This window comes from Tamandua tetradactyla, chromosome 11 (assembly GCF_023851605.1).
Source record: "Tamandua tetradactyla isolate mTamTet1 chromosome 11, mTamTet1.pri, whole genome shotgun sequence".
Lineage (NCBI taxonomy): Eukaryota > Metazoa > Chordata > Mammalia > Pilosa > Myrmecophagidae > Tamandua > Tamandua tetradactyla.
This window is the reverse complement of record NC_135337.1, coordinates 40,626,856-40,640,140: the sequence shown is the minus strand read 5'-3', so window position 1 is coordinate 40,640,140 and position 13,285 is coordinate 40,626,856. Positions and strand designations below refer to the sequence as shown.

Here is a 13,285-nt window from a genome sequence, read left to right as displayed (position 1 = left end):
ATGGTGCTGCAGCATTCTCTGCTCTCTCCAAATCTCTCATTCTCCAAAATACTTCCTCTTTTATCGACTCCAGTAAACCAATCAAGACCCACCCAAATGGGTGGAGACATGTCATCACCTAATCCAGTTTAACAACCACTCTTGACTAAATCACATCATCCAGAGAGATGATCTGATTACAGTTTCAAACATACAGTATTGAATAGGGATTATTCTACCTTTATGAAATGGGATTTTGATTAAAACATGGATTTTCTAGAGGGCATACTTCCTTTCAAACCTGCACAGTGTCTCATATTGAAAATATTCAAGAATAAAAGCTTCACCTTAGGTCTCAAATTTGCTCCACTTCCAGTCTTCCCCATCTTATTTGATGAAAACCATCCTTTCAGTTGCTCAGGTCAAAAACCTCTGAGTCTTCCTTGTCTCTTCTCTTTCTCTCATTCTCTTCATTCAATCATCAGGAACTCTACCTTTCAAAAACAATCGGATCACTTTTCAGCAGCTCCATCTGACTCACTCTGGTTCAAACCATCATCATTTCCTCCTTTCTTCCACCTTTCCTCCCCTATAGTCTATTCTCAAAAGCAGAGTCTGAATAATGCTTTAAAAATGTAATTCAAATTATGTTATTCCTTTTCTTAGAATCTTCCAAGGGGGCTAAGTTCACATATAATAAAAGCCAGTCTTTACAAACCCCTATAGAACCACTTCCTATACCCTACTCCTCTTACTCTCCTCCTTGCTTATCTGATTCCTTGAATATTTTAGGTTTGGAACTTAATTGAAGACTCGAAACTGGCTGTTTAACTATCTGACAGCTTTTCTCTTAGATAACTAGTTTCTCCAGATGAGCAGCTCTTTCTCCACATAACTGCATAGTTTACCCCTACCACCTTTCAGATCTTTATTCAAAGTAACCTCTTCTAAGAAGCTTATCCTGAGAATCTCCATTGCAACATACTCTACCCTCTCCTTATCTCCTTTTGTTCTGTTCTCTTTTTTCCATACCGTACATCACTTTGTAGTGCACCAAAAAAAAAAAAAAAAAAAATTTCTTTATTTATTCATTCGTTTTAGGACTCAGTCTAGAAGAATGCAAACATCATACGGCAGGATTGTCTTTTTCCCAATATTTTGAGGGCTCGGCACATAGAGGCACTCAATAAATTATTTCAACGCACCTATCATTTCACAGTTTATACAAACTGAACAAGTCACCTAAATTTTCCTCAAGCCTTAGTTTGTGTACTTTTAAACTGATTAATCTCAGAAAGAATCCTATAATGTTAAGAACTTTATGTCCCCGGAAGTAAAAACTTAAGGAAGGGGTCAGAGAGAAAAAAGCTATTTCCGTTTCCGTAGAGACGCAAAGGAGCAAACACCATGGCGAAAGCAGGGGATAAGAGCGAAGGCTGCGGGAAGAAAGGCTTGAAACGGAAAGCCGCTTCCGAAGAACCTCATGAGACTGAAGTCGCTGGGGATGGGGCGGCGGAAAGCGGGGTTCACCCCCCGAAAGCGGCTTCCTTTCCCCCAGGCTTCAGCATTTCGGAGATTAAGAATAAGCAGCGACGACACTTAATGTTCACGCGGTGGAAACAACAGCAGCGGAAGGTACGCAAGGGGCAGACGCTTCCGGACGCATGCGTCGTTTCCCTCGCCGCGGGTAGGGTGTACCTCGCACATGCGTGGTTGCCCCTGCTTGGGGTCCCCAGCGGGCGCGACGTGCCGCCGCTGTTTAAACCAGAGGAGTGACGTTGTGGCTCTAGCGGTTGGTTCTGCTGGCGTCGCGTTAGTTCAGCTCTTTCGGCGTCACAGTGAAGGGTTCTCTTATTTGCCAGCTTCTTCGTAGGATCCACTTCTCTGAATGAAAGCAGGACATCCTAAACTTGCAGTAGAATTTAGTCCTTCCTGCCGTAGAAGGCAAAATTCTCAATCCCGCCGCCTCACTCGTCCGCACAATGTTGGTTAATTCTTAGAATCTTTTACAGACAGTTCACGAATCTAGAACATCCCTCCTCTGGTTCTCGCAGCAACTCTTGCCGAAATTACTGTGCTGTAGAAGAGTTTCTAGTTTACAGCGTTATCCTCGTACTGTTCTGGGACTTAGATAGACTTGAAAGAGCTTTAAGTGACTCGCTCAGGTGATTGTGATTACATTGCGATTTCAACCAAGTATTTGTTTATTCTTGTACGTGCTAGAAGTTCACACGTTTATAATTTTATTTTTATTTGATCACCTCTCCTTACTGGGCTTTTTGAGGTCCTGAACTGTGTCTTATTTATCAAAAGTGTCAAGGTGTGCAATGGGAGTATATAGACGGGCCATCTAACCCATTCTGGTGGTGAGTATGGGAGAGAGATGTCCTAGAAGATTTGGACTATAATTTCTAATATATTACTTAATGGATTGAGAGTCTGTAAGCACTGGAAAAAATAATGTACTTTCTGTTGTATGCAAGCATTCCTTCCAGAAATCTCCAAAAGAAGATACAGATTCATACTAAAAACCATCGTAACCAACATTGCAAATTCTTACTAATTTATAAGCATATTTTGATAGTAAGTATGTGGATGACTACTGATGACTTTATTTGAGACCAACTTGAAAACTCATCTCCCTTTCACCTTTATTTTTAGTGCTTTCCAAGAGAGGCATCCAGTAGAGCAGAGGTCTACTTTAAAATGCAGTTAGAAATGCAAAAAAGCAAACAAAAAGCAGTTAATGTTTAGATATAGAAGTTTATGTTTTACTTAATTTGATGTGAGCTTTGTAGGAAAAGGTAGACTAGTGAAATTTTAAATATTCAGACTTGCCAATTTGAACTTTTATGAGGAGCAAGATCTTTGTTAAAGAATTCTTATTGATTGGCCAGATCTTTTGGTTTATAATGACTTAGGCATAAAAAATCTTTCAGGATGTTTATTTTCATAAATTACAAAGATCGCCCAGTTTAAATATTCAGAGCATCAGTAATTTTTAGTATCAGTGTATATTTGTGACATAACCAGTGGTTTCTCGATATTTTTTTTCCAACTCTTTAGGAGAAGTTGGCAGCTAAGAAAAAACTTAAAAAGGAGAGAGAGGCTCTTGGTGATAAGGTAGGTAAAATTTTTAGCTATCTGCTTTTTGTCTTATAATTCAGGAATATTCCCTGATATTCATGTTGAGTCACTTTCTTTTCAAATTTATTATGAAATATGTCAGTTATGTATACACACACATAAACTCTTTCTTTCTTAACAAATAATAATGCATTGGTCTCCTTTGTGCTTGTTCCTCATTGCATTCCCTCTAACAGAACCACTCTGATGAATTTGGCTTTTCTTGTTCCCATGCATTTCTTCACACCTTTACTTTTTATGTTTATATCCCTAAGTAATAAACACAATGGTGTTTGTTTCACATTTGGAAATTTTCAGCTGAAGGGTGTATATACTTCTGTAACTTGATTATTTTGCTTACCTTTATGTGTTTGAGAGTTATAGATTTTCTGATTTGGGGAATGGGCAAGTCCCCTTTTTTTAGGCCTGTGACTAGAGCTTTTATGACTTGGGGCAAAGTCTTTTTGTCAGGAAGGCAGGACAGAGCCCCGTATAGAGTGGTGTGGGTGTGGAAAAGAATGATGCAGCTGATACAATGACCCTGAACCTGTACAGAGTGAGACTTGGGAGTGGGAAGAGGGTGAAGTACCTGGATTTACTTTGGCAAGGAAGAGAGGAAAGATATGTAGCAAGAAGGAATTTGGCTATTATCATGGTATTGGTAAGAAGTGAAATCCTTCTATGGAAAATTTTTAATACTCCCACATTATTGCACAGCTGAGTTAATTTTTATTTAGTTTATTTTTTTCATTTAGTTTCATTTTATTTACAGATACTCCTAGGTTATGATTTATATCTGAAAGTTTTTAAAAACCTACAATAATCCTCCCCCTTCCATCTCTTAAGAGGTACCGTGTAAGGATGTACATATTTAATTCAGGAAAAATATAAAGACTGTATACAAACTAAACACTCTACTTTCTAATGCATTCTCTTAATAGTATTTACATTAAACCATATGAAGTTGACAGTGTTAGACTGTTTTGATCTTCAAGTTCCTAATACAACAAATAGTATTAGTCTCTTTAACTCTCAATTATCAGTCACTTACAGCATCACTTACAGCAAGTTTATATGCTAATCACTATTTGAAAACAGCCTCATTTTGAGAGGCTGAAAGATGACTTACTAGAACTGCCTTCTTTATATAATGATTTAAAAATTAGTTTCTATGTCATAGAATGATAAAAAATAAAATCTTAAATAGTTCAACAGTTCACATTTTCTTCATATCTGTGTTTGTATATTTATATTTACTTAGTGTATGCCCATCATTCTGTGGTCCTACTCTTTAACTTAACATTTCATTTGCACTATGTTCTAGTTTGCTAGCTGCCGGAATGCAACACGCCAGAGACGAATTGGCTTTTAATAAAAGGGGATTTATTTTGTTAGTTCTTCAGAGGAAAGGCAGCTAACTTTCCACTGAGGTTCTTTCTTACGTGGAAGGCACAGGATGATCTCTGCTGGCCTTCTCTCCAGGCCTTTGGATTCCAACAACTGCCCCCTTTCTGCATCTCCAAAGGCCTGGGCTGAGCTGCCAGTGCTGAGATGAGGAATGCCAAGCTGCTTAGGCTGTGCTACGTGCTCTTTCATTTAAGCACCAGCCAATTAAGTCAAATGTCATTCATTGCAGCAGGCACACCTCCTAGCTGACTGCAGATGTAATTAGCAACAGATGAGGTTCACGTACCATTGGCTCATGTCTGCAGCAACAAAACTAGGTACGTTCACCTGGCCAAGTTGACAACTGAATCAAACTACCACACGTTATTTCTTGATATACGCTGAGTATACACAGTTACTAATTCTAATAGTATTTTTACCATGTTAAGGTGTCATAATATGCTAACTCATTACCCAGTTGATGGACGTTTGTGCTATTTGCTGTTTATTTCCATTATGAATAGTGATACTCCGTATTTCTTTATATGTTACTCCCCTCCTCCTTTTCATTCCTTACATTAACTCTCTCGAAGGAGAATTACTAGATCAAAAGATTGAAACAGATTTCTAACTTTTGTTAGACATTTACAAGTAGGTTTTTGACATTATGGAAACAAAATCACATACATTTGTACTTTTTTCCTCTCCTAATTTTTTATGCTTTGATATTTTTCTCCTTCATGTAAAATTATTTTGATTCTCATCTCTTTTCTTCACTACATCTGCCTGGTTTTAAGCCCCCATTTCATTAAATGTTAAAAATAGTCCTAGCCAGGTTTGTCTGAGCTCAGAGATTTATAAAGCCTCTTATTCAATATTGATATTAAGATCGATGTAACAGTAGGGTGAAATAAGAAACAGTAAGTTTTTGGATTTTTGTAAGTTTCTGTTATTCTTCTCCAACAGTAATATAAAAGTATTAATGTAAAATGTTCCTAAAATTTAATCCTTTTTCTTTTATTTAGGCTCCACCAAAGCCTATACCCAAGACCATTGACAACCAGAGAGTACATGATGAAACCATAGTAGACCCTAATGATGAAGAGGTAATGTTAGAAGCCTTAAATAAATTTGGGTCACCACCTTGATAAACTGTCTATTCATGTGTTATTTAACTTGGTGGTAGAGTTACATAGTGGACTGATTCGGCTATAATGTTGGCATATTATATCTCAGTATTTCATAATTGAATTTCTAAAGTAATGCTATAGAAAATTGCAGTAAGTATTTGTTTTCTCGAAATTTATTGTGTTTTATGCATAGGTTCACTTTTATATTTAGTTCATCTTCAAATAGTACTTTAATGTTTTACATGTCATTTGAAAAACTTTTTTCATACTATAGATTTTTATAGTATTTGTTAGACATTTTGATTCTTAAGGATAACAAAATTGATTGTATTTTTTGTGTGTTGCCATAAAATTCTTGGTTTCAAGATAATTTTTCTCTTTGCACAGCTTTCCTTTAAATAGTATATGTCAGTGAGAGAAAGAATCAAGGTTTTAAAACTTCATGTATTTTTAAGATTTTTATAGAGGTAACTTGGTTTTATAGTATTTTTTTTTTCTTTTGATTATTTTTTTTTATTAATTAAAAAAAGAATTAACAAAACAATTAGAAATCATTCCAATCTACATGTACAATCAGTAATTCTTAATAACATCACATAGTTGCATATTCATCATTTCTTAGTACATTTGCATCGATTTAGAAAAAGAAATAAAAAGACAACAGAATAAGAATTAAAACAATAATAGAAAGAAAAAAAAACAAAAAAAACAAAAACAAAAACCTATACCTCACATGCAGCTTCATTCAGTGTTTTAACATAATTGCATTACAATTGAGTAGTATTGTGCTGTCCATTTCTGAGTTTTTATATCCAGTCCCGTTGTACAGTCTGTATCCCTTCATCTCCAATTATCCCTTCTCTTTTTTTTTTTTTTTTTTAATTAACGGAAAAAAAAGAAATTAACCCAACATTTAGAGATCATACCATTCTACACATGCAATCATTAATTCTTAACATCATCACATAGATGCATGATCATCATTTCTTAGTACATTTGCATTGGTTTAGAAGAACTAGCAACATAACCGAAAAAGATATAGAATGTTAATATAGAGAAAAAAATAAAAGTAATAATAGTAAAATCAAAACAAAACAAAACAAAACAAAACAAAAACCTATAGCTCAGATGCAGCTTCATTCAGTGTTTTAACATGATTACTTTACAATTAGGTATTATTGTGCTGTCCATTTTTGAGTTTTTGTATCTAGTCCTGTTGCACAGTCTGTATCCCTTCAGCTTCAATTACCCATTGTCTTACCCTGTTTCTAACTCCTGCTGAACTCTGTTACCAATGACATATTTCAAGTTTATTCTCGAATGTCCATTCACATCAGTGGGACCATACAGTATTTGTCCTTTAGTTTTTGGCTGGATTCACTCAGCATAATATTCTCTAGGTCCATCCATGTTATTACATGGTTCATAAGTTTATCTTGTCTTAAAGCTGCATAATATTCCATCGTATGTATATACCACAGTTTGTTTAGCCACTCTTCTGTTGATGGAGATTTTGGCTGTTTCCATCTCTTTGCAATTGTAAATAATGCTGCTATAAACATTGGTGTGCAAATGTCTGTTTGTGTCTTTGCCCTTAAGTCCTTTGAGTAGATACCTAGCAATGGTATTGCTGGGTCGTATGGCAATTCTATATTCAGCTTTTTGAGGAGCCGCCAAACTGCCTTCCACAGTGGTTGCACCCTTTGACATTCCCACCAACAGTGGATAAGTGTGCCTCTTTCTCCGCATCCTCTCCAGCACTTGTCATTTTCTGTTTTGTTGATAATGGCCATTCTGGTGGGTGTGAGATGATATCTCATTGTGGTTTTGATTTGCATTTCTCTAATGGCCAGGGACATTGAGCATCTCTTCATGTGCCGCTTGGCCATCCGTTATTTCCTCTTCTGAGAGGTGTCTGTTCAAGTCTTTTTCCCATTTTGTAATTGGATTGGCTGTCTTTTTGTTGTTGAGATGAACAATCTCTTTATAAATTCTGGATACTAGACCTTTATCTGATATATCATTTCCAAATATTGTCTCCCATTGTGAAGGCTGTCTTTCTACTTTCTTGATGAAGTTCTTTGATGCACAAAAGTGTTTAATTTTGAGGAGTTCCCATTTATTTATTTCCTTCTTCAGTGCTCTTGCTTTAGGTTTAAGGTCCATAAAACTGCCTCCAGTTGTAAGATCCATAAGATATCTCCCAACATTTTCCTCTAACTGTTTTATGGTCTTAGACCTAATGTTTAGATCTTTGATCCATTTTGAGTTAACTTTTGTATAGGGTGTGAGAGATGGGTCTTCTTTCATTCTTTTGCATATGGATATCCAGTTCTCTAGGCACCATTTATTGAAGAGACTGCTCTGTCCCAGGTGAGTTGGCTTGACTGCCTTATCAAAGATCAAATGTCCATAGATGAGAGGGTCTATATCTGAGCACTCTATTCGATTCCATTGGTCGATATATCTATCTTTATGCCAATACCATGCTGTTTTGACCACTGTGGCTTCATAATATGCCTTAAAGTCAGGCAGCGCGAGACCTCCAGCTTCGTTTTTTTTCCTCAAGATGTTTTTAGCAATTCGGGGCACCCTGCCCTTCCAGATAAATTTGCTTATTGGTTTTTCTATTTCTGAAAAATAAGTTGTTGGGATTTTGATTGGTATTGCATTGAATCTGTAAATCAATTTAGGTAGGATTGACATCTTAACTATATTTAGTCTTCCAATCCATGAACACGGTATGCCCTTCCATCTATTTAGGTCTTCTGTGATTTCTTTTAGCAGTTTTTTGTAGTTTTCTTTATGTAGGTTTTTTGTCTCTTTAGTTAAATTTATTCCTAGGTATTTTATTCTTTTAGTTGCAATTGTAAATGGGATTCGTTTCTTGATTTCCCCCTCCGCTTGTTCATTGCTAGTGTATAGAAATGCTACAGATTTTTGAATGTTGATCTTGTAACCTGCTACTTTGCTGTACTCATTTATTAGCTCTAGTAGTTTTGTTGTGGATTTTTCCGGGTTTTCGACATATAGTATCATATCGTCTGCAAACAGTGATAGTTTTACTTCTTCCTTTCCAATTTTGATGCCTTGTATTTCTTTTTCTTGTCTAATTGCTCTGGCTAGAACCTCCAACACAATGTTGAATAATAGTGGTGATAGTGAACATCCTTGTCTTGTTCCTGATCTTAGGGGGAAAGTTTTCAATTTTTCCCCATTGAGGATGATATTAGCTGTGGGTTTTTCATATATTCCCTCTATCATTTTAAGGAAGTTCCCTTGTATTCCTATCTTTTGAAGTGTTTTCAACAGGAAAGGATGTTGAATCTTGTCGAATGCCTTCTCTGCATCAATTGAGATGATCATGTGATTTTTCTGCCTTGATTTGTTGATATGGTGTATTACATGAATTGATTTTCTTATGTTGAACCATCCTTGCATACCTGGGATGAATCCTACTTGGTCATGATGTATAATTCTTTTAATGTGTTGTTGGATACGATTTGCTAGAATTTTATTGAGGATTTTTGCATCTGTATTCATTAGAGAGATTGGTCTGTAGTTTTCTTTTTTTGTAATATCCTTGCCTGGTTTTGGTATGAGGGTGATGTTGGCTTCATAGAATGAATTAGGTAGTTTTCCCTCCACTTCGATTTTTTTGAAGAGTTTGAAGAGAATTGGTACTAATTCTTTCTGGAACGTTTGGTAGAATTCACATGTGAAGCCATCTGGTCCTGGACTTTTCTTTTTAGGAAGCTTTTGAATGACTAATTCAATTTCTTTACTTGTGATTGGTTTGTTGAGGTCATCTATGTCTTCTTGAGTCAAAGTTGGTTGTTCATGTCTTTCCAGGAACCCGTCCATTTCCTCTAAATTGTTGTATTTATTAGCGTAAAGTTGTTCATAGTATCCTGTTATTACCTCCTTTATTTCTGTGAGGTCAGTAGTTATGTCTCCTCTTCCATTTCTGATCTTATTTATTTGCATCCTCTCTCTTCTTCTTTTTGTCAATCTTGCTAAGGGCCCATCAATCTTATTGATTTTCTCATAGAACCAACTTCTGGCCTTATTGATTTTCTCTATTGTTTTCATGTTTTCAATTTCATTTATTTGTGCTCTAATCTTTGTTATTTCTTTCCTTTTGCTTGCTTTGGGGTTAGCTTGCTGTTCTTTCTCCAGTTCTTCCAAATGGATAGTTAATTCCTGAATTTTTGCCTTTTCTTCTTTTCTGATATAGGCATTTAGAGCAATAAATTTCCCTCTTAGCACTGCCTTTGCTGCGTCCCATAAGTTTTGATATGTTGTGTTTTCATTTTCATTCGCCTCGAGGTATTTGCTAATTTCTCTTGCAATTTCTTTTTTGACCCAGTCGTTGTTTAGGAGTGTGTTGTTGAGCCTCCACGTATTTGTGAATTTTCTGGCACTCTGCCTATTATTGATTTCCAACATCATTCCTTTATGGTCCGAGAAAGTGTTGTGTAAGATTTCAATCTTTTTAAATTTGTTAAGACTTGCTTTGTGACCCAGCATATGGTCTATCTTTGAGAATGATCCATGAGCACTTGAGAAAAAGGTGTATCCTGCTGTTGTGGGATGTAATGTCCTATAAATGTCTATTAAGTCTAGTTCATTTATAGTAATATTCAGATTCTCTATTTCTTTGTTGATCCTCTGTCTAGATGTTCTGTCCCTTGATGAGAGTGGTGAGTTGAAGTCTCCAACTATTATGGTATATGAGTCTATTTCCCTTTTCAGTGTTTGCAGTATATTCTTCACGTATTTTGGGGCATTCTGATTCGGTGCGTAAATATTTATGATTGTTATGTCTTCTTGTTTAATTGTTCCTTTTATTAGTATATAGTGTCCTTCTTTGTCTCTTTTAACTGTTTTACATTTGAAGTCTAATTTGTTGGATATTAGTATAGCCACTCCTGCTCTTTTCTGGTTGTTATTTGCATGAAATATCTTTTCCCAACCTTTCACTTTCAACCTATGTTTATCTTTGGGTCTAAGATGTGTTTCCTGTAGACAGCATATAGAAGGATCCTGTTTTTTAATCCATTCTGCCAATCTATGTCTTTTGATTGGGGAATTCAGTCCATTAACATTTAGTGTTATTACTGTTTGGATAATATTTTCCTCTAACATTTTGCCTTTTGTATTATATATATCATATCTGATTTTCCTTCTTTCTACACTCTTTTCCATATCTCTCTCTTCTGTCTTTTTGTATCTGACTCTAGTGCTCCCTTTAGTATTTCTTGCAGAGCTGGTCTCTTGGTCACAAATTCTTTCAGTGACTTTTTGTCTGAGAATGTTTTAAGTTCTCCCTCATTTTTGAAGGATAATTTTGCTGGATATAGGAGTCTTGGTTGGCAGTTTTTCTCTTTTAGTATTTTAAATATATCATCCCACTGTCTTCTAGCTTCCATGGTTTCTGCTGAGAAATCTACACAAAGTCTTATTGGGTTTCCCTTGTATGTAATGGATTGTTTTTCTCTTGCTGCTTTCAAGATATTCTCTTTCTCTTTGACCTCTGACATTCTAACTAGTAAGTGTCTTGGAGATCGCCTATTTGGGTCTAATCTCTTTGGGGTGCGCTGCACTTCTTGGATCTGTAATTTTAGGTCTTTCATAAGAGTTGGGAAATTTTCAGTGATAATTTCTTCCATTAGTTTTTCTCCTCCTTTTCCCTTCTCTTCTCCTTCTGGGACACCCACAACACGTATATTTGTGCGGTTCATATTGTCCTTGAGTTCCCTGATACCCTGTTCAAATTTTTCCATTCTTTTCCCTATAGTTTCTGTTTCTTTTTGGAATTCAGATGTTCCATCCTCCAAATCACTAATTCTATCTTCTGTCTCTTTAAATCTATCATTGTAGCTATCCATTATTTTTTCTATGTTTGCTACTTTATCCTTCACTTCCATAAGTTCTGCGATTTGTTTTTTCAGTTTTTCTATTTCTTCTTTATGTTCAGCCCATGTCCTCTTCATGTCCTCCCTCAATTTATCGATTTCATTTTTGAAGAGGTTTTCCATTTCTGTTCGTATATTCAGCATTAGTTGTCTCAGCTCTTGTGTCTCATTTGAGCTGTTGGTTTGTTCCTTTGACTGAGCCATATTCTCAATCTTTTGAGCGTGGACAGTTATCTTCTGCTGCTGGCGTCTGGGCATTTATTCAGATTTCTCTTGGTGTTGGACCCAGCAAGGTTGTAATATTTTTCTGTGAAATCTCTGGGTTCTGTTTTTCTTATCCTGCCCAGTAGGTGGCGCTCGTGGCACACGTTTGTCTGCGGGTCCCACCAGTAAAAGGTGCTGTGGGACCTTAAACTTTGGAAAACTCTCGCCGTCCTGGGGGTTCGCTAGCCGAAGCGGCTTGAGCCGGCCCGGGGTCCGAACGCAGGGAGGGTTGCTGGTCGCCGCAGCCAGGGAAAGAGCCCGTCCGAATTTCCTAGTCGGCCCTGGGCAACAAGCGTGGCGGGAGGGCGCCAGCGGCAGCGGCCCACCCGAGAGAGTGCACGTTCCCCGGGAGTCACGGGGTCACCGTTCTCCGCGGCCTGGGGGTTTCCGATCCAATTCTCTCAGTTGGTCCGGGGGCTGCGCGTGGTGTGGGCGCCAGTCGCCTTGGTTTCAGGGGACCACCTCTCCAATTCTCCCAGCCGGCCCGGGAAGGGGGAAGGGAGTAACTCCGGCCGCTTGCCACCCCGCCCGGTAAGGCCCGCGCGCCTCGGCGATCTCACCCGAGCTGCTTCTCTCAGCCAGCCAGCCGTTCCAGGATGGGGTACGCTGTCTTTTTTATCTCTGTTGTGGCTTTGGGCGCTTTCTGTATCGTTTCTACTCCCCTAGTAGGTGTCCTGGAGAAGAAACTAAGATCCGCGCGTCTTACTAAGCCGCCATCTTCCAGGAAGTCTCTAGTATTGTTTTATAATAAATATATCACAATTTATTTATCCATTCTCTAATTGAAGAATTGGATGGCTTCTAGTTTGGGGTTTCTTATTTCTTTCTCTCTCTCACTCTTTTTTTTTTCTTTTAGCAGTGCTCCTTTCAACGTTCTCCACATATCATTCATTTATTCATTTACTTAGTCAGTTTTCCAGCAAGTGCTTATGGAGTGTTTGAGGGACTTGCGGAACAAAATTGACACAGACACACATAAATATCCTACCTACATGGAGCTTACATTCTAGGAAGGGAAACATGCAATAAGCATATTATAATAAGTTATGTTAGCAGGTCATAAGTTATTAGAGGAAGAAAGTACACAAAGTAAAGAAGATTGAGGAATATCTGGGGTGGGATGTGGGTTGCAGTGCTTAATATCCACATTAAGCAAGGCTATAGAAATGTCCAATCTAAGTCATCCAGGGAAAGATACCTTGCTTCAAGAAGGCCAACAATGTTAGGGTTTCTCTCAACTGGAAAGGCATGTGGCAAAGAAGGAGACATCTACTAGCCTTCTGTCCAGGCTTCTTGTTTCATGACGCTCCCCTGAGGGTGTCTTCCTTCTTAATCTCCAAAGGTGTCTGGCTGTGTAGACTCTCCTGGTTCTCATGGCTCTTTCTAAAATGTTTCCCCTTTTAAAGGATTCCAGTAAATTAATCAAGACCCACCTGGAATGAGTGGAGTCACATCTCCCTCCGATCAAATGTTAATACCTAC

General features: G+C 37.5%; 1 protein-coding gene across 1 annotated transcript in view; it reads left to right on the top strand.

The window, feature by feature from the left end:
- Nucleotides 1–1,350: 1,350 nt before the first annotated feature.
- RPF1 (ribosome production factor 1 homolog) overlaps nt 1,351–13,285 on the top strand; it is a 24,146-nt gene continuing 12,211 nt past the window's right edge. Inside the window, exons 1-3 of the mRNA XM_077120459.1 lie at nt 1,351–1,614; nt 3,046–3,102; nt 5,517–5,597. Coding sequence (XP_076976574.1) covers nt 1,387–1,614; nt 3,046–3,102; nt 5,517–5,597 — 366 coding nt within the window. The 5' untranslated portion in view covers nt 1,351–1,386. The remainder of the gene's footprint in view (nt 1,615–3,045; nt 3,103–5,516; nt 5,598–13,285) is intronic.